General features: G+C 42.7%; 1 protein-coding gene across 2 annotated transcripts in view; it reads left to right on the forward strand.

Moving 5' to 3' along the window:
* The window catches only part of RECK (reversion inducing cysteine rich protein with kazal motifs), a 69,005-nt gene that overhangs the window by 10,636 nt on the left and 30,896 nt on the right, over positions 1–27,473 (forward strand). The window contains exons 2-7 of one of the 2 annotated variants that reach the window (XM_084776673.1): positions 5,628–5,686; positions 8,599–8,673; positions 9,885–9,921; positions 11,223–11,308; positions 13,269–13,316; positions 25,299–25,332. In XM_084776673.1, the coding sequence (XP_084632799.1) occupies positions 5,628–5,686; positions 8,599–8,673; positions 9,885–9,921; positions 11,223–11,308; positions 13,269–13,316; positions 25,299–25,332 (339 nt within the window). Of the gene's footprint in view, positions 1–5,627; positions 5,687–8,598; positions 8,674–9,884; positions 9,922–11,222; positions 11,309–13,268; positions 13,317–14,375; positions 14,477–25,298; positions 25,333–27,473 lie in introns of those variants that run through there. The other variant, XM_084776674.1, reaches the window with a different exon arrangement.

Consider the following 27,473-nt stretch of genomic DNA (forward strand, 5'->3'; position numbering starts at 1 on the left):
TCAAACTGGCATTCTGAGATGTTAACACTTGTCATGAAGAAAGTGTTCTGTGTGCTTGGGACATCTCCATAGTCGGTCCCTCATTAGCAGCTTAACAACACACATTAATGTTTAAGTGGCTTCCTGAAGTCCTGCAGTAAAAAGCTAGCTGCTTGGGGTTGTTGAGAGGGCTCAATATGTAAATGGTACTGGCTGCTAAGTCTGAAGATTTGAGTTCAATCCCCAGGGCCCAAGTGGTAGAAGGAGAGAAGCCACTCCCACTCCTCAGATTGCCCTCTCTACACAGGTACTGTAACGTGCAGACACACACACACACACACACACACACACACACACACACACACACACGGAAATTTTACAAAGTAGCCTGTTTGAACACACGCTTACAGTCCGTGTCTATATTTGCCTCTTTTCTCAATCCTTAAGGGGCCAGTGCAGACCTTGACAGCTTCAGTTCAAGCCCACAAGAAGACACAGCGCAGGCCTGATATCATACCCACCCTGTTTCACACAGAAGGTGGATGCTGGCCCCTCCCTCTTCATCTGGCACTGCCTTTAAGAATCCTTGGCTAGGATTTTATCCTAGACAACAGACACTTAGAAACTACATTTCATAGAAGGCATTGAACTCTTCACCCACAGGGAACCTAAGGCAGGACAAGGCCTGGCATCTCACCCTTCATCTTGTGTCTGACTCTTTTACTTTGGCTCAGACTTCTGCTTGACCTTGGGCATATTAATCACCCAAGGGGCATCTGTCTCCCTGATCCGTCTCACTCCCTTTGAGGCTGAAGTCACAGAGATAAGCACTGTCCTAATCCTATAGGAACAACCAAATCTTCCAGGACACCCCACGTGTCCTCTCCTCCTGGAGCAGAAGGAGTCACTGTGTTGGATCCAGCTTGGTCCCTCCAGCTTTTGACAGCTTGAACAAGTTCTTAGGACACTGTTTGTGAAAACCGAGACAAAGGTCAGCCAGACCACACCGTAGCCAGGACTGCTTAGTTACTCTTGCCCACTGCTTCAATCCTTTCTTATTTAAACCCAAAGTTCCTATCAGTACCCTAAACACAAGCTTGGGGTCACTGTACCTCTTGTTTCTCTTCAAGCACATTTATTAGCTCTCTGCCTTTCACTGTTACTCATCTCTTTAATTGGGGTGTTAAGATAGGGCTGCCAGAGCCAGATTGGCTATCCCTAAAACGCTAGTTATGCTACCACCCGACTGCAGCTTACCTGAAGTTAAAGAATACAACCCTTTGTTCACTATAGTGTTCCTGTCTCTCAGCACAGTACCCCCTCTTGAGCCCACACCCCCATCCCATCAACCATCTCCTTTCACTGTGTTCTTTCTGCTTGACCTCCAGTTGGGAATACTACAATCCAGTTCTGCCATAACCACCCAGAGTCTGCGCAGACCCTGCCAGCTAAAGGGCATGGCCTTGCCAAGACTGCTTTCTACATATGCCAACCTTACTTCAAGTTCTTTGAGTACAGTGGAGCCTTTCTTAGCTCATGGTGACCTTAACCAGGGAATTGGAGACACTGGATAGTCAGTCACTGAAGTCCTCCTAGCTGGTAGCTTTTGAGTATGCTGTCTCATGCCCGAGAGTAAGAAACATTGACAAGAATCAACCAGAGCAAACAACTTTACTAAAAAACCATAGGAAAAAAACTCCTAGGTGTGAGCAGGTCCTTGCTGGGGGAGCCCTAGTGTGCTACCCTGCCCAGTGATCTTTCATGGATTCTGTGGTAGGGATTGGGTAGAGAATGAGGCCATTTCTATTGGAATTGGTCGCTTTTGAGGACATATGGACTATGCCATTAAGCAATCTACAGGCCCAGCCAGTTTCTTACTCAGGGAAGGGGTCATGTGCAGTGTGACTAGCTTCTGATCACCTGATCTCTCCCTTGCTAAGGAAGCTAGCTCCTGTCTCACCAGGTTAAACTCTTTTTTTATTTTTATTTTTTATTTTTTATTTTTTTATTGAGTGTATGCCATGTATGTGTAGGTACCTGTAGAGGCCAAAAGAGGGTGTTGGATCCCCTGGGGCTAGAGTTAAAGGCAATATTGAGCTGCCTGATATTGGTGCTAAAATTGAACCCCCATCCTCTGGAAAAGTAGCAAGCCCTTTTAACCACAGAGCTATCTCTCCAGCTGCACTCACATACTTTTGATCTGGGTTCAGATCCAACATTCCTGTGATCAAGTTCAGTAGCTCAGAGCAGCAATATACTTTAAATTACTCTTTGCAGAGTAGCTCCAAGGTAGAGTGCATGCTCAGTATATAACTGCTGTCTTATATAAAGGATAGGAGCCAGGAGGACCAGCCAAATAAAGACTGTCAGGGCCAGGTCCGGGAGGAAGTACAGAGCACCCTGTTCCTTCTCAAGGAATCAATCACCTTTCTCTCTCTCTCTCTCTCTCTCTCTCTCTCTCTCTCTCTCTCTCTCTCTCTCTCTCTCTCTGTGTGTGTGTGTGTGTGTGTGCGCGCGCGCATGCTTGCAGCTTAGTTTCGAAGCAGGGTCTCACTGTGTAGCTCTGGCTGGCTAGAGCTAACTCACTATGTAGGCCAGGCTGGCCTTGCATTCAGACGCCTCTGTTAGGTTTAAAGGCACGTGCCACCAGACCCTGCAGAATCAATGCACGTTTACATGTATAACACCTCCCCAGCACATCAGTGTGGTCACCAGCCAGGGAAGCTTAACTAAGCTTCTATGTCAGAGTTTCTTGTCTAGAATTAGCTGAAGTATGGGTCAAATGGTTGAACTCACTCCCCACTCCTCTCCCACCACCGAAGGTTGAGAGGACAAGTTGACAAAGCACTCAAATCCCCAACCCTCTGGCTACAGTGGGCTAGTCTTTCAGGCCTGCCCAGTCCCCATCCTGAAGCATCCAGTTGGCTTGCTTCATACCATAACAAAGGCACTCCTACTGTTGAGGAAATTCCAAGGGCCTACAATCTTCCCTCTCAAGAGCCAGAACAAAAGCCACCCAGAGTCTTCATTGTACAACCTAATCCTGGGAAGATGGTGTGTGTGTGTGTGTGTGTGTGTGTGTGTGTGTGTTTTCTTGAACTGAGAAGAGGATGTATGTACCTTTGAGAGCTAGGCTTTGCCTTCACTGGTCCACACTGATAACAGTATCTTTTAGATTCCTAAATATTGTGGCCAATGTAAATTCCACATCAGGTGATAGCAGCTTCTAACACATGCTGCCTTCTTGAAACATTTTTACTTATTTGGTTTCTTCATCGCTATTGTAGCAGACAGAACATGCTCTTGCTCTAAAGGGGATAAGAAATCGTTTATTCTGAGCTAAATATGAGTGACCATGGCCCAGGAACATGATTCTGGTTACCCTAGATGACATGGTCCACTGTGGGAAAACTTCTCTAGTTGGACAACAGAAGAGAGTAATAAATCAGGACATTAGGCTGGTGGGTTGTAGCAAAGTGGGGAGATTTCTGCTGTAGGCTTCAGGTGCTGTCTGGTTGCACTCTTAATTTGGGGGTTAGTGGAAGCTGCTAAGTTGATTTTACCTGATAGTCAAAAGGATGTCATGTCTGGCACAGAGGTGGTTAATAAATGGCTCTTAAGGGACTAAAGATAGCCCAGGATCATTGGGTTTACCGGAAGTCCTAATCGGTCTGTAGAATGCTTAACTAAAAGTGGCTTTTTTAGGGAACTTGTGTGCACAGCTCTTCTCTTAGTGTTCTTCCCATGTGTTGACTACTGTCCTTCACTTAACACATACAAAGTAAACAAACAAATGAATAACAAAAAGGATATTACCAGAGATGTTCAGTAGGTGACTTTTTCCCCTTTTTCTTAGGGTCTCATGTAGCCTAGACTGGCCTTGAACTCCTAATCTTCCGGCTTTTTCATCCCATATGCAAAGATCACAGATATGGACTACCATACCCAGCTGGCAGCTGGCTTTCTAAGCAAATTCATTTTCTTCTTTTTTTGGTTTTTCAAGACAGGGTTTCTCTGTGTAGCCTTGGCTGTCCTGGACTCGCTTTGTAGACTGGGCTACCTTCACAGAGATCCACCTATTGGAGGTTGGTCTGATGTATTTTGATGCTAATTACTGATTGCAGTCTCTGTGCCCCCAAGACTGCTATGTAACCTTGCCTAAAAACTTATTTCTATTTGGCCAATAAAAAGCCAACACACCTAGACAGGGCAAAAGTGGTAGGTGTGGCTAAGGTTCCGGGCTTTCTGGAAGGGGACCGCAGGAGGAAGCAGGAGGAAGGCGGCCCCATGGCTTAGGTGTAGGAAGAAGCACTTAGCTGGTGTGGATGGAGATTTGGCCCAGATGATGATAACTAGCAAGTATTATGGATGGGAGGTATCTTGATAGAAATTATTAGAAAGGAGTGGCATGGGATTGGGGCAGGATATGGCATTCCTGTCCCAATATGGAAGGTAGTTTAGGTGATTAAGATCTGCCCTGCCCCAGGTTAACCAAGGCTATTTTAAAATATAACAGATGTCTGTGTCTTGATTGATTGCTAGTGGGTTAGAAAATACTACCGTACTAATAATTATAAGCCTTATAAAAAACATTATTATGCCATACTGCTAAAATAAGTGCAGCATCTGCCTCTGCCTCCCTGACTGCTGGGATTAAACAAATTCATTTTCTTTTTCAGCCTTCTGTCTGTCTTCTATCTCTGTGGGCACCTGACACTGCTTGTCAGGTATGTCACTTAGTGGTTGACTCTCCTGCTGTATTTGAGCCACGCTTCAGGGTCCTTTACATATCTCAGATGTTGCTGTTCATTAGGACCTGGTGCTGTACTTACTTTTCAGGAGAAACTCTCCCTAGATAGCTCCACATCGCTACCCTTTATATTCATGACTTGGCATTTGGGGCTTTAGGCTGGGCTCTTGGCTGTACTCCAAGCTTTGACTTTGGACTTTACTAGAGTTTCTATCTGAATGCCCTTTAGGAACCTCAAGTCCAACAAGTCCTAAACAAAGTTCACCACTTTAAAAACAAGTTAGCTTTGTGTTACAGTTAATAAAATGTCCATAGAGTAATTTGGGGGGTGGGGGCTCTGTGTAGCCTTGGGTGTCTTGGACTCACTTTGTAGACTACTACGCTGGCCTCAGGGAATTTACAGAGATCCGCCTCCCTCAGTGTCCCTTAGTGCTGGGATTAAAGGTATGAGCCACATCTGGCTCCATAGAGTAATCTTACGGACTGAAAATTTTAATATATAAAAACAATCTTAGTAGAAAATATAGAAAGTACACACTAAATAGTGACTTTTTATGTTATAGCACTTTTGTTGTATGACAGACTTTGTTATTAGTTGCTTTTGGGTAAGGACCATGTCTCCAAGCCTAGCACCTGAGTTGTAATAGATACTCACTGATCGTTGAGTTAAAATGAGAACTGGCAGCCAGATGTGGCAGTACATACCGCAGGGCCAGCCTCTGACGCCAGCACTTTGAGGCTGAGTCGGGAGGATGAGGAGTGTGGGGCCCAGTTTGTGCAATATATTAGGAGGACCTGTCTCAAAAACAGAAAACAACAGAGAGCCTCTATTGAGCAGCCAGCCACATTGTATAATCCTGATACGTAAACCTGAGACATCCGTTTCCTTTCTCCCCAGGTGCTGTGTGCTGTAATCATTCAAAGGATAACCAAATGTGCCGTGATGTGTGTGAGCAGGTAAGCTCGGTAATAGTTATGAATACAATCAGATAAGTAGTCTATTAATTGGTTTTTGCAAAAGTCTGTTGTATAACAGCTTACACACAGTATACACCACAAATAATATGTTAACTGATGTAAAGCACTGAAAAGGGACACATAATCATAACCTGAAAAATATAGGAAACACTCAGGCCAACCCAGATTGAGGGCTTTCCCTTGAAACAATAGCCTGTACTTTTCAGACTTATCAGTCATATTAAAAATTCCACTATTTAAAGAAAATCCCACAATTGTAATTCAAAGAAAGACTAAAAAACATGATTCCAGATAAAATTAACTGAGACTTGACTGCTGAATACAATGCATGAGGAAGCTAGGACCTTACAGAGAGGGATTGCTTTAGTAGAACTGGTACACTCAACCAGAAAAATTCAAACTGCTAAAACTTTAAGACTGTGAGTCCATAATGTCCAACAGGTCTACCAATTATTGAACTTCTCATTTGCTGTAACTCTCTCAGCACACACACATCATTTTAAGACTCATGGGGGACAGTGAGATTACTTGGTCCTATATTCTAGCATAGGTTTGGGATGTAGAGTACTTACCTAGCATGCTCAAAACCTTGGGTTCTAGTCCTGAGTTCAATTCCTAGAAAACACATGGTAGCCTATAACCATCTATAGTAAGATCTGGCACCCTCTTTGGGCATGCAGGCGTACATGCAGACGGAACACTGTATACATAATAAATAAATCTTAAAAAACAAAACAAAACAACAGGTTTCACACTGTAGCCCGGGCTGGCCTAGAACTTACTATGTACCCCAAGCTGGCCTCAAATCCCCATAGTCATCCTGCCTCAGCCTCCCCAATGCTGGGATTACAGGGATGAGCCACCACACTTAGCTGATCTATAGCTTTCTTGGAATTGCTTTGATGAATAAATTCAGTCATTTATCCTGTTGAGTTTCCCATAGTTTAAACATTGTTTTTCAGATCTCTCTAGTATTATTTAATATCTTTTGTCTGTGCTTCTTAGTAGTTTGACTTAAAGCAGAGCTATCTAGTTAATACCGTGCTTTATCAGGGTTCTCTGGGGAACAGAACTGAAAGGATGAATACACGCATAGAGATACACATGAGGGGACGGTGCTCACTAGTGTGTGTGTGTGTGTGTGTGTGTGTGTGTGTGTGTGTCTGTCTGTCTGTCTGTCTGTCTGTCTGTCTGTCTGTCTCAACCTTACTGGCTGTGGTGTGAGTAAGGATCCAGTAGTTGACAGTCTCAGCAATCTGGTATGGGAGTCCTAGGGGAGTCAGAGAGTCTGCCAGTGTTGAGTTCACACTGGAGTCCTGGAGAAGTGAGTTCTAACACAGTCAGGACAGGCTAGGAGAGATGAACTTCCAGTGAGCGCAAGGGCAGCAGACAGGAAGCATCGCTTCACTCTTCTGTGCCCTTTCATGTGCGGTGCCGCCAGAAGGTGTGGCCCAGACTTAGGCCCAGATCTTCTGACTGCAAAGACCCTGATTTACAATGGGTCTCCCACCTAAAAAAATGCAACCTAGAAAAATCCCCCACATGTGCTTCCAGATGCTAGGGTTGTGGTTACTTCCAAATGTAGTCAAGTTGGAAACAAGATTTAACCCTCACAAACCTAAAATGTGACTAAGGAGCCTGGAACCCAAGTTTTTATTTTGCTAAATTTTTTATTCAAGCTCACTATGCACCATGTTTGGCGTCCTTTCTCTTCGCATGGGCTAGGGTTACAGGCCTAAACCACTATATCCTATGTAATTTTCCGTGTGTGTGTGTGTGTGTGTGTGTGTGTGTGTGTGTGTGTGTGTGTGTGTGTTGGGATTACAGATAGTGCCCCATACTCTGCTATTTATTTGATTTAATTTTATTTATATTTAAATTGAACAGCCACGTTTGCTTTACATCTCCCTAATGACGTTTTGTTTGGCAGGTCTTCTCCATGAATGATACTAGGTGTAGCTGTCTCTCTTTATGATGTCACAGTCACTGCTGACAATCACCTCAATGCACTGATTCACTAGATAGTGCAGAATGGTGATAGTCTGGGTCCTGTTACTTTCTAATTATAGTTGCAGGTTATGGAAACAGGTGGCTACTGAGTACAGTTAACTGGAAATGAATCCTTTTCACTGTCCTTACCATCCATGCATTGTACAGCCTTAACTTTGCAGGTAACCGGGAAGGTCTCTCTGTGACATAATGATTTATATTTTACTGAGATACCAAACTATAATTGTGCTAGTGAAATTGCTGTGTGGGGCAGGTCATTTACTCACTTAGCATGAAAGCAAACCTTGCCAGCTCTTCAGCATGTACATTCAGAGATGGCTCTGTCTCTGTTCCATGGTGTTTTCTTTAAGCTTATGCCACGGTGCTTAACAAATTTCACCTCACTAATAGCAAGGGTAAAGTAAACATGGTTTATTTTGAAATTACCACCAATTGATTAAAAACAACTTGTAGAACAGCTAAAATAGTCATCTTTTCTTCCTTTTCTCTTTCTTCCTCTCTTGGTCTTTTATTCCCGCCCCCAATAGGTTGTTAGCTTATTTTCCTCCACTTCTGGTTAATAGAGAAGATTCCCAACCTGCAGTGATTGGACTGCTTTTGTTTGTTTCCTAAATAATGTTAGAAGAAATGCTACCTCAGGAGCTTCCCATGCCATGTTGGCACTGTGGAGGCTGAGGCAGGAGGGTCCTGAGCCCACAGCAGCCGGGGCTGGGAGTGAGACCAAGTGTGACAAATCTCCATCTAGAGCCTCCAACGGTGCCTTTATAAAAGAGAAGCATTCTAGGTAGCTGATGTAGCTAGAGGACAATACTTTTACCCTTCTTTCTTAAAAAAAAAAGTCTAAAAGATTTTGCCTTTTTTTTTTTCTTTCTGTCAAACAGATTTTCTCCTCAAAAAGCGAATCCCGGTTGAAACACCTGCTGCAGAGAGCCCCAGATTATTGCCCAGAGACGATGGTGAGTCTTGTCGCCAAGGAAGCTTTGCACACACGAGCTGCTCTGATGAGTTACTTTTAGATTTATCAAACTTTTTCACTGTGGCTGGAATGTGTGATCAGAATAAAAATTTAAACATAACTGTTAAAAAATCTTACACATTTCTAAATAGATTAGTGTCTTTCACCTTTTATCTTCTATTTTAGGGCTTAGGTATACAAATAATCTTAAATATAAATGTATTCTGTCTTTAAATTTCACTCTAGTATTTCATCTAGAATTTAGAATTTTATCATTGATTTGACTAATTTTATGAAAACTATAACTAAATCTTATATTTATTTGGATTTGGAAGACTGAATGTGAGATAAGGGAGAGTGTGTGGTTTATTTCTACCTCTATTTTCTGGCACACTATTATTGATACGCTGCTTGAAGTCTGAATCAGGAAGTTTGACGTGTCGCCAGAGTCTGGGCTGTTTTCATTGTTTGGAGTGTGTGGGGGCCAGGCCAAGAGAGCTCGAGCAAGTGTTCATGAGGAACCTTAGATAGAGTGGCCTCTGTTGTATGGAAAGGGGACAAGGCCGATGATGGTCAAACAGTTCTGACTACTTTTCCTTCAGTTGCTCAGCAGACACTTTCTGTGTGCTTGGAAAAGGTAACTCTTTCTTTTATTTTATGTATGGGTAGTTTGCCTGCATGCATGTGCATATCCCCTGGAGCTAGAGTTACAGACAGTTGTGAGCTGCCATGTGGGTGCTGGGAATTGAACCTGGGTCTTCTAGAACTGCTGCGCCATCTCTCCAGACCCTGGAAAAGGTAACCAACAAATAACCCGAATGACCTGGTTCATTCTTAGCGCTTTTAAGTGGGAAAACAAGAAAACAATATGCAGTAGTTCTCATTCCCGTCTTAAAATGGCTTCTTATACTTTGTGCGTGTGCATGCATGTGTACGTGTGTGCACCATGGCTACTGCATTGAGAGTAGAGCTCAGTGTGTGCAGCTGCTTCTCCCTTCCACCATGCAGGTCCGCGGGGCCCAGGGATTGGCAGCACCCACTGAAGTATCACACCTACCCAGATTTTATTATTTTTAAATATGAATTTAGCCCTAGGACATTGACTATATGGTCCCAGCCATAACCCAATTAATTGTGCAAAATTTCTGTGGAAATTATCATGTGTAGAAGCTAGTTATTTGCATAAAAACATTTTGGTAATTACAATTTCAGGTTGAAATTTGGAGTTGCATGAATTCATCTTTGCCAGGTAAGCAAACTTATTTTAAGAATGTAAAATCTGCATCATATGATTTATTTGTTATTGCATTGTATGAGTATATGTATGAGCACATGTGCTCACATGTTCATGTGTGTACAACTTTTCAGGAATTGGTACTCTCCTCCTGCCTTTTGAGGAGGGTCTCTTGCTTCTGCTTTGCTGCTTACTGGCCTTTGAGCTTCAGCCTCCTGTCCTGCCGTAGGCGTGCCAGGAGTGTGGTGTGCACTACTTGCTTTATCCATCTTTTTACCGGAGTTCCAGACATTGTCAGGAGTACCCAGCCCCTGAGTATTCAGAAATTTTCTCCTCTCTTTGGCTTTAACACCTGCATTTCCAAATATATAGTTTAATCTCATCCTGTCAGTCCTATGTAACTTTTTTTTTAAATGGCAGTGACTTTGGCTGGCCTGGCCTGGAACTCTCCAGGTAGAACAAACAGGCCTGCTTCAGACTCATAGAGACCCAAGTTCCTCTGCCTCCCCAGTGCTGGCATTAAAGACGTGAGCTCTCATGCTTAGCCCTAACTGCAGCTCTTACCTCCACTTCTGCCATTCTCCTGAAAGCAGTCTCTGAGAGATCCTCAGCACCTCCTGACCCCTGCACCTTTGGGTCTTCCTACCCTTTGATGTTCCTGTTGCCAGTGATCTTGTCAGCTGCTACCTCCCTGTAATTTCATGCTGCCTGTAATCTTACACTCTCATCTGCCTCCTCTTCTATACTTTTTCTACTCTGCAGAACTCTCCCTGCCTCTCCCACACTGGCCAGCTAGGTTGTTACTAGTCACCTCTAGGAAGGGTGCTTGCTGTTTGTGACTGGTAGACATCACTGCCTAGATCTCTGTGTTCAGATTACATCTGAAGTACAAAAGCAGCATTAGCAGAAAGATACCAGGACAAAAAGCTGCAAATTACCTTTGATTGCTCTTTCTTCATAGATCCAGTGACACAGCCTTTGCAAGATCTTGTTTCTGTCTTTTCTATTCCTAGCTCAAGTCTTTGTTACTACACTCTTAGGATAGAATAGTATAATTAATTTATGATTAATGTCTAAGTGCATTACATCTGTCTTTCTCATCATCTGAAAGAATACCTCGGGGGATTTCTACTTCCATTGAAATAAAGCCTAAATTCTGGACCCTAGGCCAGGGGAGTTCATGATCATTTGAGGCCTTGCTGTCAGAACTAGTTTTCTCATGGACATATAGTGACATGTAATAATATCCACTCTTTTTATATTATTTGTCTTCATTGATACTTATGACCAAAAATTTTGAACATTTTGACTTTCAGGTGTGTTTAAGAAGTCCGATGGCTGGGTTGGCTTAGGCTGCTGTGAACTGGCTATTGGCTTGGAGTGTCGACAGGCATGCAAGCAGGTAACACCTGACAATCAAGCTTTAGGCATCGTGGAGTGCAGTTTGAGTTTTAGCTGTGTGGTTTGTTTCTGAGACCTGTCTGCTTCATAGCGGTGGAAAGATGACCACAGAAACTGCGCATTCAGCATTAGGCTTGCTTCTTGATTGCTGCCGCTGCATGTGAGGGCCTCAGCCTTCTCTGGCTCTTTTTCTTTCTTTTCTTAGGTTTATTTGTTTCTTTATTTATTTTGTGTGTGTGGGTGTTTTGCCTGTATTTATGTCTATGTACCACATGTGTACCTGGTGCCTGGGTCCTCTCGTAGAGCACCAGTATTCTTAGCCATTAAGTCAGCTCTCCAGCCCCTGTTTTCTTCCTTCCATCTTTTTGGCACACAGAGAAGAATATATTGGGATCAAGGCATTTCGTCCTTTGCACAGGACATGGAGTGGTTCGGCCACTCCAAATGGTCATGTAAATTCAGGGTGTTGCTGGATGACAGCAGCGATGCAGTTTGTTTATTTTGTGTTCATCTTCCCTGCTCTTTTTCACTGTGGCTTTACTGAGCGTGTGCTCCTATCCTTTCTCTGCTCTGAGGTGTATGCGACTCTTGTAAGCCAGGCTTCTCTTTGATTAGGTGCATCTCTGCTCCAATCAACAGGCCCCGAGTTCTTTAGTGCATGTTTTTTCAGTGGCTCCTCCGCTTAGTAATATTGGCTTCCTGGGCCTCTGTTCCAAGTGGTGGCTATCAGCCCAACTGGGAAGCTAGCTGTCCATGTGGTCGCTTAAACTAACCTGAAAACAGCCTGAAGCTTGCTCTAGAGAACTTTCTCTGGGATATGTGAGATGCCAATGTCACCCTCACCTCAGGCGCTGAATTTATGTTTGTGTTTTTGTGAAAGGGTCTTTGTGTAGCCCTGGCTGCCTGTAACTCCTATGTAGATCAAGCCCATCCCATTTTACAGTTCTTCTGCCTCTGCCTCGTGAGTGCTGGGATTATAGGAGTGAGCCACCACACTCAGCCTCACCTTCACCTTTACACACACCCTGGGCTGTGGCCTGCCCTGAACATTTGGGCAGCACACAACCCAGGTTGCTACTGTTCTCCAAACATTGAGATAAAGTTGAGTTATATAGGACTTGAGCTAATCCTGGGGCGTAAAGCAGCGGCCAGCTCACTCATCTCCTTGTCCCGTCCCACCCCCATGGCCCCCATTCTTATCAGCTAGTTTGTTATAAATTGCAGGGGACTGGGTGACAGAATAGGAGGAAGTGAAACAAGGGACGAGATCCTGGCCTCTGGAACAATGTCTCTAACTGAGACCCATGACATGTAGAAGAATAACCACTTGGCAGCAGATTTGTTTTGCGCAGAAGCACATACTTCACTGTTTTTCTGAGATCAGTCTTTTGGACAATAGAGGGCTTAGTGCCTTCTCTGCACACATGTTGAGAGGGTCACAGAAGAGCAGCGTGGTTACTGTCTGCCGGAGTACCATATTCCTCTTCAGCTGCCTCTCCATTATACGTGGCACTTTTCTGGGGAAATTTTAGTTGGTATAAGATATTGAATATGAAGGGTTAAAGAAAAAGCAAAATGCAAGTACCCTGGCAGGACTTCACAAGAAAATTTACTAGAGTGGAACTTGGCTTTTAAAAGGCCTCTGATTTACATTTTCTTCAAAGTCGTCTAGTTTCCAAAATAACAAAAGAACCACATTGTTATGTGAGATTGGAACCATAACAGTTAGGCTGACGCTCAGCATAGGGCACGAGTCCTGGGGCGCTGTTTGTTTTAAAGCACTGCAGAAGATTTGCTGATTTTAGGAACATCTAAATACTGGAGTATAAGGTTTTCCTTGGTGAAATAATGAATATTTACCAACAGTTATATATAATAATATATACTGATTTGTGTTTTTTGTCCTGTTCAGAAGAAACAGCATCCATAATGAATTAATGAAGATTTCTGTTTGCTTTTAGGCATCTTCAAAGAACGATATTTCCAAAGTTTGCAGAAAAGAATATGAGGTACATATCTTATTTAACAAATTTGGATAGATTATTCCAGTGTTCTCAGAACTGACAAAAACCACTTAAATTTTAAAAATTAATTCATTTTTAAACAAATTATGTTCTAACTTAGAAAATTTAGCTCTGATAAAAACATCATTTATTTTCTCTAAAGTGTTTTGACTTTGAGGTTTGTTGAAATTAAGTATTGATTTTCAAGAAATCTCTCGTTCATAGATTTTACCTATACTGTTTTCATAACAAAGCCACTACTTATACAGAAATTCTGAAATTGTTTTTCGTGGTTCTGTATCCTCTTTGCCCCTTTCCTGCCTCTGGACCCACCTTGGTGTTCGTTTTTCACAAACTGCCTGTATCAAGAAGAAATGTAAACTAACAAAATGAAGCTACTTCTGTGAGCACGTCACACCAACACCTTGTATTTGGGAAATGGGCAGATCTGAAGCCCTAGTCTCCCAGGGCGGGTTTCCAGCATTGTGCCCCTAGTATCGAGATAAGAGAGTGGAAGTAGAGATATTTTGCCTTGTGCAAATATGCAGACCTCCTTTGAGTGTCCATTTTCTAGAACCCATCGTGAAGTGTGACATTTGTATTGCTTTTCAAGTATAAAGCCATGTGATTAGGAGACGTAATGCATAGTGTCATTGTCACACTACTGTCTAAGCAGTGAGGGTCCTGTTTACAGTCTGTACTGGGAGAAACAGGAATTCCTGACTGCTTCTGTATTACAGTTCTGAGTATTTATTTTTCTTTTCTCAAGTCTATAATTATACCTCTTTGTTAGCATTTTTAGACTGGAAAATCTTATTTATCTTTTGTCCCTTTGTTCTGTTAAGTTACATCTGGTCTCCGAAGACAAATTTTCCAAATTAGCTTCAGCCTCCCTCTGTTCTAACAGAAAAGAGCCAGCTAGAAAGAAGGGAAGGATCTTTTTAATTTTTTTCTGACCTCTACCTTTGAAATGACCAGTTTGGGTTTCTCTTGAACAAAAGTGGCTAATTGTGATAATTCCTTCTTTTCTTCCACATGATGTCTGACACTGTCCATCTCCTGTAGCCTGTCCTCCATTACTTTAGTGTGCTTCCTTCTCTTGTTTGGATTTCTGCATTGCCCTAGGAAGTCTGCAGTGTGTGTTGATGAAGGACGAGACAGGAAAGGTAAGAGAGACAAACACTGTGCTACAACCAAGATAAGAAAGATTGCTTCCCAGCCTGCCTGTCTTTATCTGGCCTAGAATTAACTAAGCAACTGTTTTTCAAAATCTATAGGGCATGCAAGTTCTTTATTTTTGTATTAAAAGTTCAAATTATTCAACATAATTCAAAATTCAATGTGAATTCTTACATAGTATTTAGAAATGAAAAGCAACAGCACTTTAATTCAGGAAAGTGAGTCTGCATTGCAGACCCAAAGCAAAGCACAGCTAAAGTCTAGTCTAGAGATAGCACTGTCTGTCAACAGCTCCAGCGTGAATTGGGTAAATTCAGTATAATACAGTCTGTTCTAGGTTGCTGATTCTCTGTTCACATCAGAGTAGTCTTACAAACCATGTAATTAAATATCTTTTCCTTAGCCTTGGGATGGCCATTCCTTTAGGTTTGTGGTTTCAGGTGTAGCATTTACCCAGGACAGGTCTTACGTGGTTTGAGTAGAGATTCCAAGACTGGGTGATTATATTCAGAAGAGCTTGTTGACTTTTAATAAAAACAAGTCCTAGTTCCTTTAAGAGGATTTCCTAGGAAATTTACTTAAATGGGTAAAGTTTATAAATTGCAGTGCCACTTAAGATTCTGTTTTATTCTAACAACCTAGGATGAGCTAGTTCTTCTCTGTGACCCATTGTTACATCAGATTTGATAGGGTCTGGCTCCTAATGCATATACAGAGCAGTTATGGAACACCAAGGGCAGTTTTATCTAACTAGAAAAAGCAGACTTCAGAGCCAGCCCTAAGTCAAATCTTAGCTGAAGGCTAAAGGCACACACCTTTAATCCCAGCACTCTGGGGCCAGAGACATGAATGTGAATTCTAAGCCATACAGAGATACATAGTGAAACCCTGTCTCAAAACAAGACAAAATTTTAGTTAAACTGTTTACAGCATAACTTCAAATAATAAAGGATTATATCTAATTAAGTCAGATTGGATGAAATTTATACTGGGGCTAAAGAGATGGCTCAGCAGTTTAGAGCACTTGCTGCTCTTTCAGGGGACTTGATTCAGTTCCCAGCACCCACAGGGTGGCACATGACCACACATAACTCTCCTTCATGCCCTCCTCTGGCCTCCACAGGCATAAGACATGCAGGTGGTACATCTACAGGCATACAGGAAAAACACTTATACATGGAAAGTATAATAAATAAATCTAAAATTATCATTTTAAATATATACTGCATGCATGAGGACTTAGGGAAATTGGAAGTAAATCAAGTATGTTGGGAGTTTCAGGAAGGCCTTACAAAACAGTGAGGAGTTGGTGGAGTTGGTTAACATGATGGGCATGGAGGGGACCTGATGGGGAACAGAGAAGGACAGATCTTGAAACTCTCACTGTGTAGCTCTGGCTGGCCTGGAGCTTACTATGTAGACCAGGCTTGCTTCAACCTTACAGAGATCTGCCTGCCTCTACCTCCCAAGTGCTGGGATTAAAGGCATCTGCCACCATATCCTGCCCATTCTTAAAGAGTGTGTGTGCGCACACGCGCCTGTTCCTGTGGTGTCGGGTATTTATTTAATTGGAGTGCTAAGCAGTAGAGAATTTTGAAAGTCAACTATGTGTGCACAGCACATAAACAAAAGTAACTTTTTTTATAGTTGTAAAATTCTATTATATTCCATTGCCAAAGAGACATTAAGGACTCTATATACCTATATAAAAAGCAACTAGCTTTTAAAAGAATCAACATTTTAGAGAAGTGTGGAGGGGAGGAAGTCGGAGATTCAAATGAAGAACCATTAACAGGATTTGTCATGATGGGTTGGATCTAGATGATGTCCAAGACTAGAATAGTTAATTCTCGTCCTTTAAGCCTGGCGTCCTGGCATACCTTCACTGTTGTCCTGTGCTTGCAGGCCCTGCATAGGTCCTCATCTTCTGGCCTTAGGGCAGACTTACTACCTAGATCTGTGTTTCAAATGAAAACAATTTAAAGTACTGACTTGATTTGCTGGACAGAAACCATGGAATACACAAGCCAAGAAACAAAGCAAGGGCAGAGGTCTGGGGCAGTGAGACCCTGAGAAGACCTCAGCCCTGAGAAGGCCTCAGCCCTGAGAAGACCTCAGCCCTGAGAAGGCCTCAGCCCTGAGAAGGCCTCAGCCCTGAGGAGGCCTCAGCCCTGAGAAGGCCTCAGCTCTGAGAAGGCCTCAGCCCTGAGAAGGCCTCAGCCCTGAGAAGGCCTCAGCTCTGAGAAGGCCTCAGCTCTGAGGGCACTGACAGACATTCGCTGAGTCTATTCTCAAAGCTTTATAGTCTCACGCACTTGGTACCGATTGAAAATGGAAAACCCAGCTGAGGTCTCTTCCTTTTCTCACCAACAAATTTAGTCCCAAAAGAGCTACATTTGCAATATGGGATGAAAAACAAAAGTGCTCGTCTTCCTTCTTTTGTAAAGGAAACATTGCTTCTCTCAATTTTCATGACTCTCTTGAAAACTGGTATTAATACTTGAGCTTGAAGCCTCACTCATATAAAATGGATGTTTAGAAAAATCTGAAGCTGAGAATATAGCTAAAATAGTTATAAGATGGTAGTCCTTTCTTAGATGCCTAAGACAAACAACACAGATTCTCTCTGAAGGAAGGGGTTTTTATTCCAGACTTAAAACTCCCACACACAGAATTCTAAGGAAAGTAAGCAACTCATAGTTTAAAAAAGAAAAAATCACAAAACTCACTAGAAAATAAGGTCATCAAACAAGAACCAGCAAGAACAACAGTGACGAGAATTAGGCCTCAAGGCACTTCTTCTATAGAAATTATCACATGCAGACCATAAAATATTTAATATGGTTAAGAAACAGAATCCAAGTTTACACAGGGCAAGTATAATTGGGAAAGAATTTCATAAAATAACATTTTAATTGAAGAAATAAAAACCTAGTGGAAGCTGGGTAGCGTTCCTCTCCTGTGGTCCCAGGCAGAGGCAGAAGGATCATACTCACGTTCATACTCAGCTGCATACTGAGTTCAAGCCAGCCCAGGGTCCAAGAGATTCTATCTACATACTATAAACATATATCATCATAATAAAAAAACTTGTAATAAGAATTTTTTTAAAACTTTCTTTCAAAGATGACCAATAGCTGATTTCTCAGTAACAACAACAAAAACAAAAAGACAGAAAACAATATTTACATGCTTCTTAAAGAAAAGAGCTATCAGCCTAGACTTTTGTATTAAAAAAGATCTCAGAAAATAATGCATCATTGAGATAGTTGAAAAGGGGCTGGGCATGGTGGTGCACACCTTTAGTTCCAGTGCTTGGGAGGCATTGGTAGATGGGTCTCTGTGAGTTCAAGGCCAGGCTGGTCTAAAAGAGTTGCAAGGACAGCCAGCCAGGACTATATAGAAAAACCCTATCTCTATTTTAAAATATATATATATGTGTATATGTGTGTAAATATATGTGTATATATATTTATTTATTTAGTAGTTGGAAAGGAGGAAGTTGGATTGAGTGAGCATGGGGGGACAAGTAAGAACAAAATATAATGATGTGTGTGTGTCTGTGTGTGTGTGTGTGTGTGTGTGAGAGAGAGAGAGAGAGAGAGAGAGAGAGAGAGAGAGAGAGAGAGAGAGAGAGAGAAGCAGTGAAACCTATTACTGTGTATGTTAACTAAAAATGCTTTGGGGCTAAGGAGACAGCTCTGTGGGTAAAGCGCATGTTGTGAAAACATGAGGACCTGACCTGTATGCACAGATAAAGCCAGCATAGTGTCTGTAAGTCCAGTACTGTAGCAGCAAAATGGGAGACAGAGGCACTGCTCTACACACACACACACACACACACACACACACAACGTACATATTATATGCACACAAAAGAACAGTGGTTTCTTAAAGATTTTTTGTTTTGCTTTGTTTTTTTTTTGTTTTTAATACAGTATTGTGCCTGCCAGCCAGAGGGCACTAGATCTCTATAGATGGTTATGAGCCACCATGTGGTTGCTGGGAAATGAACTCAGGACCTTTGGAAGAACAGCCAGTGCTCTTAACCTCTGAGCCATCTCTCCAGCCATTTTGTTTGTCTTTTGAGACAAGGTCTCACTATGTAGCCCTGGCTAGTCTAGAATTCAATGTGTAGACAAACTGGCCTCAAACTTGCACTGGCTGCTCTTCCAGAGGACCTGGGTTCAATTCCCAGCACCCACATGGCAGATCACAACTGTCTGCAACTTCAGTTCCAGGGGATCTAACACCCTCACACAAACATATATACAGGCAAAATATCCATGCACATAAAATAAAAATAATTAAATTATTTTTTAAGATTTATTTATTTATTATCTACACAGTGTTTTGCCTATATGTATACCTGCATCCCAGACCTCATTATAGATGGCTAGGAGTCACCATGTAGTTGCTGGGAATTGAACACAGGACCTTTGGAAGAGCAGCCAGTGCTCTTAACCTCTGAGCCATCTCTCCAGCCCCCTAATTAAATTATTTTTAAAAATGAAATAAAAAGGGGCGGGAGATTTGGCTCAGTGGTGCAGAGCGCTTGTTGCTTTTACAAAGTGCCTAAGTTCCCAGCCCCCACAGGGCTTTTTACAGCCATCTGTAATTACAACCCACTGATGTGACACCCTCTGTTGACTCTGTTGACCTAGTGACCTCTAGGGTCACTAGGCATGCATGTGTTACATATGCAGGCAAAACACTCATATGTATAAAGTAATAAAATAATTTTAAAAGTTTAAGACAAAAGGTTTGGATTAAATAATTGCTAATATAACTAGATTGTTTTGCTGCTGGTTCTGTGAGAGAGCTAAGATGAAGGTGGCACCGAGGCATCTTTGACCACAAAACCAAAGGAGATTTCTAGTCATAGTTCTGACTGCAGCACTGCCAACACATAACTATGTGTGGCAAGGTGCAGGTATATGTAAAGCTATAGTTTTTTATTATTCGTGTGGTTCAAAGTTCGGAATAGCATATAACCAAGTCTTTTTCCATTTCCTTTACTACAGCCAAGTAAGTTCCTGAGTCCCCAAGGATGTTTTATATAGAGAAAGGAAATATGTATATATAGTCCCCTCCCACCTTTACCACTGTGGTAGCTTAGCATGCGCTCGGCTCTGCCCTTCCTCCCCAGATGCCAGTGTTGAGTGCGTGTTTGTATATGCTTGCTGGGATTGTGCCATATCCTAAGTGAGTGTTACAGTAAAATGTATGCTGGAAGATACGTTTGTACCAAGTTTGGGTTCCTTTTTCTTAAGTTAGCCTTGGTTCTGGATTTACTGTGTGTTAGAAGCATTATGGAAGGTAGGTGGGGAATGGCTTAAGGGAACAGCAATAGTAAGAGTTAGGACCAGCAGTGTTCACTGCAGCTGGAGAGCCCTAAGCTGTGGGGTGGTGGCTGCTGCAGTGGTTCTGGTGTGGCAGGTAACAACATAGGTTACGGACAGCTGTGCTGTCCCTCACCCAGTCATCTTTTGGCTATTTTAACAAAATTACACAACGTGGAGATGTGGGTCAGCAACCCTTGGCTCAGTCCCTTGTGGGTATATGCTTGTTCTTAAACATACACAAATCAAGGGGTGCTGTGCCTTAGTAAAGTCTTAAGGATGTAAATATAAAGTATGTATTAATGCTGAGGAGATGCCAAGAGTGTTGGGGCTTAGTAAATAGCACTGTGATGGAAACGTTTAGGAATGTTTATCAGATCTGAGCCGTTACCTGCAGCTGATGAGCTCCAAAAAGAGCGAAACCTGTTAGGTCCTGCAGTACTGGCTGAAGAGAGTCAGGCATGCTAGGGTTGCTCTGCTCAGTCATTTATTATTGTCGTAAGAGGGGAGGACCTCTTCCTTAGTGTCCTTGTTGCTGGTTCATTTCCTTCCCAGTTTATATCTTAGCTGACTTAAGAGTATCCCCAAGGGCCTGACCATGTCAGGCTAGCCTGTGGTCTTGTCTCATCTTTTCATACTTGGTTGTTGTTTGGTTTTGTGGTCCTGGGCTCTACTACTGAGCCACTTCCCTAGCCCAGACCCATAGCTTTACTTACCCTATCTAATAATGACAGGGCAAGCAACCAGAATTTTCTCTGCTAACTTCCTTTTTGAGACAAGGTTTCAACTGCATATCCCTGGCTGGTCTGTAACTTGCTATGTAGACCAGGCTACCCTCAAACTAACAGAGATTCATTAAAGGCATGCACCACCATACCTGACTAACCAAATTAATTATTGATTTTTCTGGTATTCACTACTCTCCTTCTCTCTCCCTACTCCCATAAAATGTCTGTCTCTGTGTGTCTCTGTCTCTCTGTCTCTCTCTCTCTCTCTCTCTCTCTCTCTCACACACACACACACACACACACACACACACACACACAGAGACACACCACACACACACGCACCAACACTTGTCATCTTTTTTACATCTTGCTGAGTTGCTGAATACAGTCTTCCCAGATGTAACCAACCTAAAGTCAACAGATACCATCTACCCTCCTCTCTTTCTCATCATCTCCCACAGGTCACTGGCTATTTCATCTACTGCCAAGTGTGGTAGCGCACCTTTAATCCCAGGACTCAGGAAGCATTGACAGGCAGGTCTCTGTGAGTTTGAGGCTAGCCTGATCTACATGGTGAGTTCCCAGACAGCCAGAGTTATGTAGAGAAAGACCCTGTCTCAACCTCCCCCTAAAGGAAAATAAAAATCTATTTGTCTCATAAGTGTGTCTTGGTTAACATGGGCTCTGAGTCCCTGGGGTAGAGCTCTGCAGGTGTCTTTACGTCTGCCTCGCGCTCATTTACTTAACGTTTATTGGGCGGATGATGCATACAGAACTGATCACCAGTGGTATAGGAACGTTCTCAGTGATGAGCCACCGTCTGCTTAAAGTTAGCTGTCTAGTCCGTGGGAAGAGAAATCCACACAGACTTAAAACATAGTGAGCAACTATGTGGCTAGAAACCTGCTGGAGATACACAGGGACCTGGGGGGCAGAGGGGGACCCCGTCCCCAGCCTAAGGAGAAAATCTTGATCTTAGGATCCTGTCACCCTCAGTACACTGCCATGTGCTACACCTCACCTCAGTCCCACTGTCATTTTTATCTGTTCTTAAGTCTTAAGATGGAGAGCTGTTATGTGGAGGTCCCATGGCTGTGGTAATGGTGCTCTGGTCACAGACAGGGCTCCACACTAGTGAGTGGAAATGCTTACTTCCTGCTCTGGCCACCAGATGGCGAGCAGACATTTGAAAGACTCAGTTAACCAGCTAAGACACCAGAATGAGGGATTTAAGGATTATAAACTAATGCTATATTTTTTTACGGTTTTTTTTTATTAATTTATTCATATTACATCTCAGTTGTTAGCCCATCCCTTGTATCCTCTCATTCCTCCCTTCCTCCCGCTTCCCCCCCTACTCCCCTCCCCTATGTCTGTGACTGAGGGTGGACCTCCTCCCCCTGTATATGCTCATACGGTATCGAGTCTCTCCTTGGTGACCTATTATCCTTCCTCTGAGTGCCACCAGGCGTCTCCATCAAAAATAAATAAATAAATAAATAAATAAATAAATAAACAAACTAATGCTATAACTCGTACATATGTCTTAAGGCCTGTCAATAATCAACACCAGGCGTCTCCATCAAAAATAAATAAATAAATAAATAAATAAATAAATAAATAAATAAATAAATAAACAAACAAACTAATGCTATAACTCGTACATATGTCTTAAGGCCTGTCAATAATCAACAGAGCTAACGCAGCTGATAATCGCGCACGCTGACACACAACCTGTAATCCCTGCACCTGGAAATTTGAGGACAGCTTGACTTAAAAAGGATGAAGAGTTACTTGTAACAAACATAGGAATCTTTTATCAAAGCTGAACATGATCAGTCTATAAAATCAAAATGGGTGTAGCAGAAGATAGATGCATTCATCTACATCACTAAAGTGACAAGACATATTTTTATTTATTTTATATTTTAAGTGATTTATATCCATTGGTGTTTTGCTTGCATGTATGACTGTGAGAGGGAGTCAGATCCCCTGGAACTGGAGTTACAGACAGTTGTGAGCTGCCCTGTGAGTGCTGGGAATTGAACTCTGGTCTCCTGGAAGAGCAGCCAGTGTTCTTAACCACTGAGCCATCTCTCCAGCCCCAGACAGAACATATTTTTAATATAAGAAATGAGTATTTAATATTTAAGTGAGAATGAGTAAAGATTAGAAGTAGTACTTATTAATGGTGCTTCTTTGTAAACATTTCAAGTTCTCATTCAACATATATGTGAAAACCTAGTTGTGAAAGGTGTATGTATCATTGAACATTAAGAGACATGGTAGTTGCTTGGGGAATACCTCTATTCTGTAGGTGACATCAAGGAAGAAAGCTTTGTCCTCCTTTTTCTTCCGTAGTTTGCAAGCTCTGCAAAGGGCCAGCTTCTGCCCACTTGAGGCTTGCAGGCCACCCAGCTCTGCTGTTACAGCACGGGTAGCATGAAGTAGCCATGTAAGGTGTATAAGCAGAGAGTGTGGCCACGCTTCATTAGAGCTCTATAAACAAGCGCAGGCAAACTTGGCATGCACTCTATTGTTTGCCATGGGGGAAGACTGGGTTCTGTAGCCATTCCTCTCATCTGTCCTCAGTCTGTGACGTCAGTCACATAAGGACATTGAATTAGACGATCTCTGATGCTCAAGGCTTTCTTTCCCCTAGTGCCTTTGGGCTAAGTGATCACAGAGCTGATGTAGAAGTGATAGTTCTCTTACTTATAAGGTCAAATTTTATAATCTAGCTTGGACAGATTAATACGTCTTAAGGCAGGGGTCGGAGAACTAGTATGATTGACATTGGCATCTGGATCCTTGAGACCAGGGGCATCTGGCCTGGACTTAGCTCACAGGATACTAATTCATACCTACCCCACCCCACTTTCAATAACAGAAAATGACTCTAGGCATCAAGTGTCCCTAGGAGGTGAAGGCACCCCTGATGAAAGCTATTTCTCTGAATACCACTTTTTATTATTGATTTTGATTGTTTGATTTGATAAATGTTCCTGGGGCTGGTGAACCCCAGTGGAGAGTTGTCTGAGATGGGTAACTGAAAAGTCACAGAAACACAAAGGAACACAAGGGAAGAGAGATACAAAACAGCTCACTGTATAAGAATCCTGAGAGTATATTCACTTTCCCACTATTTAGATTGATCTAGCAACTCTGGCAGAAATAGCTCCCATTAGAGGAATTCATCGTCCCTTCCTGTGAGGCCTGGGGTTGTTTAACTTACTTTTACTTTACATGAGTAAGTGCACTATGACTTGTTCCTGTGGTAGAGAAAGTGAACCCTGCAGCTTCACCAACAGTATAGACAGACATCTTTTGCCTTTTTGAACAGTCTTACACTGTAGCTCTGACATGAAATTCACTATGTAGTTTAAGCTGGCTTCACACTGTGACAAACCTCCCAGCTGGGCCTCCCCAGTGCTGAGTCACAGGCTGGGTCACAGGCAGTGGCCATCATGCCTAGAGAACCACTGAAGCTAGGTTTGCAGTGTTGGTAATGCTGGCCGTTTTTTTCTGGTTTGTATTTTCTCTCATGTTTGTTTGTTTGGGTTTGCTTTGTTTTTAAGGCAAGTTCTCAAAGCTCACTGTGTAGCTCTGGCTGGCTTCAAAACTCCAGATCCGGGGCTGGAGAGATGGCTCAGTGGTTAAGAGCACTGTCTGTTCTTCCAAAGGACCTGAGTTCAATTCCCAGCCACCACATGGCAGCTCACAACTGTCTGTAATACCAGTTCGAATGGCAACACGCTCACACTAAAATAAAATTAAATAAATTATTAAAAACAAAAAACTCCAGATCCTCCTATCTCAGTCTCCCCCGCGCTAAGGGACAAGCATTGCCAGTGTGCCCAGTCACCGAGCTGGGTTTGACAGTAGCAGTATGTTTGTTTGTTTTCCTTCCGTGCTGTTTGCTCGTTTGGTAAGTTGTTCTCGTCCAATCATGAACGATACTCAGAGCTGACAGGCCCTGAATGCCCTCGTTAGGTGTTTTGGACAAGGAGAGTTTTGTTGTTGTTGCTGTTTGGGGTTTTTCTTTTTCTTTTGTCTTGGTCTTTTCTTCTTTTATCTTATTTTTCAGGCAACAGCTTAATACAGGGTGGGACATTCTGAACAATAATCTAAGACTTCTATTAAAATTAGTTCTGATCTCAGGCTCTGCTTTTGGCAACTTCTGGGGTCTAGTGCAGGTATCCGTCCTCTGCCTGCAGAACACTTCCTCTCTGTAAATTGCTAGGGAGTTTCCCAAACTCTGGTCATAAGGAGACTTAATGAAGCTTTGTGTATAATGTAGATTTCTGTCACCTGGGTAGTTCTGGGAAGTATGGCTGGTTCCACCGCACAGTCATGTGTGAGAACAATTAGAAGTAATGTCTGTGGTCAGACCAACTCTAAAATGCAGTGATGTCAGGAAATAATGTGTCTTTGAGTGTCATTTATTATGTTATTTCCTTTTTTAAGAGTTTTATATTCAACAAGAAAAAAATGTAAATGAATCCACTGTGACCCCCTCCGCATGCACCTTCACCCATTAACACATGTCACCTGAGCTTTGCTTGTCCTCGCATGTCAGCTGGAGCTCTCAGAGATCACTACCTTGATTATGTGATGGTTACTCTTTTAGCCAGGAAGTTGACTTAAAAAGTATGATATCCTGATTTCCATATAATTATAAAATAGAATAAAATTAGAAATTCTGTTTGTTAATTTGTTTGTTTTTCTTTAATTTACAGAATGCTCTTTTCAGTTGCATTAGCAGAAACGAAAGTAAGTATATTATCAGTGATTGTTCAAGCAGTGCAGAGAGCAAGACACTTTACAGACATGGTTAGCAGTCAGAACTGATGCTCATGCCCTTAGCATTACGCCTGCTAAGCCATCTGAAGAAGCCGGCACACAGATCTGTTCAGCAGTTACCTGTTCACGTTAAATACTCCTGCATTCTAATGATTCCCGTGTCCAAGGATGGCTAGAGGAAGGTAACACTCAACAATAGGGTCGTTTTCTGAGGAGAAATACATCTACAGTAGTACAGCCCTTGCTAAAGACTGCCTCTCAGTCTTGCCCACAGATATTTTATTAAGTGTGTGGGGCAGACACCTCTCTGTGGAGGGCACGACCAGAACACAAAGAACTCAGAAGCAGAGTAGACTATGAGGTAGCACATTGGTAACGTGCAGCAGTCCGGAGGAAACAGGGATCCCACAGCAATGGTGCTTAGAGAAGACCTCATGGAGTTCATAGCTTAGCTAGGCCTTGAAGATAAATAAGATATTCGCGGAATGGGGGTGGGAGAGAAGCAGAAAAAGATATGTCCTGTGGACACTGGAGGAGCAGTGTACCATTTGAGGGGAAAGACAACCGAGGAACAAGCGGTTGATTGGATTAGCTTCGTAATGCAGTAGACTGAAGAGTAACACAGTCTTGCGCTTCTACCCTTCTGACCCCGGGCGTAGTGCAGAGTGTACCATATAGCCTTTGACAGGCAGTCTTAGGTCCTGCCACACTGGCAAGGATGCTAAGCTCCTGGAAGAATCAGAAGACAGGCATTTGGTCCTGTTTTACTCCCAGAGCACCACTAATAAGTGCAGCCCTGACTTGTTTGTGTGTGGCACAGCAGGAGAGTGTGTGTGGCTGGTCATCTCCAGCAGCAACACAGCAGTACTGAAAAGCAGTCCCCACAGTGAACACAAGCTCTGGCAGGAGACATAAACTTGGGAGTAGTTACAAATAAAGTTGTACACAATAGGCATGGAACAGTGTTCTGGCCAGGAAACTGAGGTTAATTCAGCACTCACTTACTCAATTTGCTCATGACTCGACATTATTTCTTGAAGTCACCTGAATTCCTTGCTTATTGGTCTGTGGGATTCACTGGTGCCCTGTTTCTGGCTCCTCCATAGCCATTTCTAATACCGGTTAGGAATTCTTAGCTGCCTGTCTATAAACGCTCCTGCCACGCGTCTACTCTAGCTTCTTTAGCACTGCTATATATAGATGCTATGAGGGTGTCCTGACCTTCTCCGTTATGATCTCCACGCCTAGCCGGGTGCAGTGGTGCACGCCTGTAATCCCAGCGCTCAGGGAGGCAGAGGCAGACGGATCTCTGAGTTCCAGGCCAGCCTGGTCTACAGAGAGAGTTCCGGGACAGCCAAGGCTACACAGAGAAACCCTGGTGGGGGTTGGGGAGGGATTCTCACGCCTGTATCCAGCCACTCATTTCCCTTTCCCACATTAAGTGGCGTGCTGTTGTGGTTTTGTCTCGTTGTGTATGTACCTCAGTCTGGCCTTGAACTCTTAATTTTCTTGTCTCTGCCTGCCAAGTGTTGGGGACTGCAGATGTGCACCAGCACTCCTGCCATTGGGTCTTTTGTTGTGCTTTGCTTCATTTTGTTTTCATCTTACATAGTTCAGAGTGGCCTTAAATTTGTGATCCTCCTGCCTCCATCTCCCAAGTGCTGTGTGATGACAGGTGTGTGCTACCACCCCTGGCTTTGACTTATTTTACAAATACAAAATTCAGTTATTTACCTTCAAATAACTTTGCTTTGAATTTTACTTGAGACATTTTATCGGTTATGAAGCAAAGACTACTACAATATAGGAACATTCTTGCAAATGTTCACACTGTGTAGAAATTTTGATACTTTAGTTTCAAAGTACACATTTGTTAGATGTGTTAAATTGCCTTGCTCTCTCCTAGTTTTTGCTGATCCAAATAATAAATGTAAGGCCCTGCCATTTTGTTTTCTTTGGTTTGGTTTTGCTTTGTCTATAAATCTCCACGAGTGCCTCATGAAGCTGTTCCTGTTTTCTCGGCATGGGCGCTTTGGACACTCGGGGAGGCAGCTTTGGCTATGTGACAGTTTTAGGTGCTTTGTAGTATATTAGCAGCCCTGACATGCATT

This window comes from Acomys minous (genome assembly GCF_964271855.1).
Source record: "Acomys minous genome assembly, chromosome: 1".
In the NCBI taxonomy this organism is placed as follows: Eukaryota; Metazoa; Chordata; class Mammalia; order Rodentia; family Muridae; genus Acomys; species Acomys minous.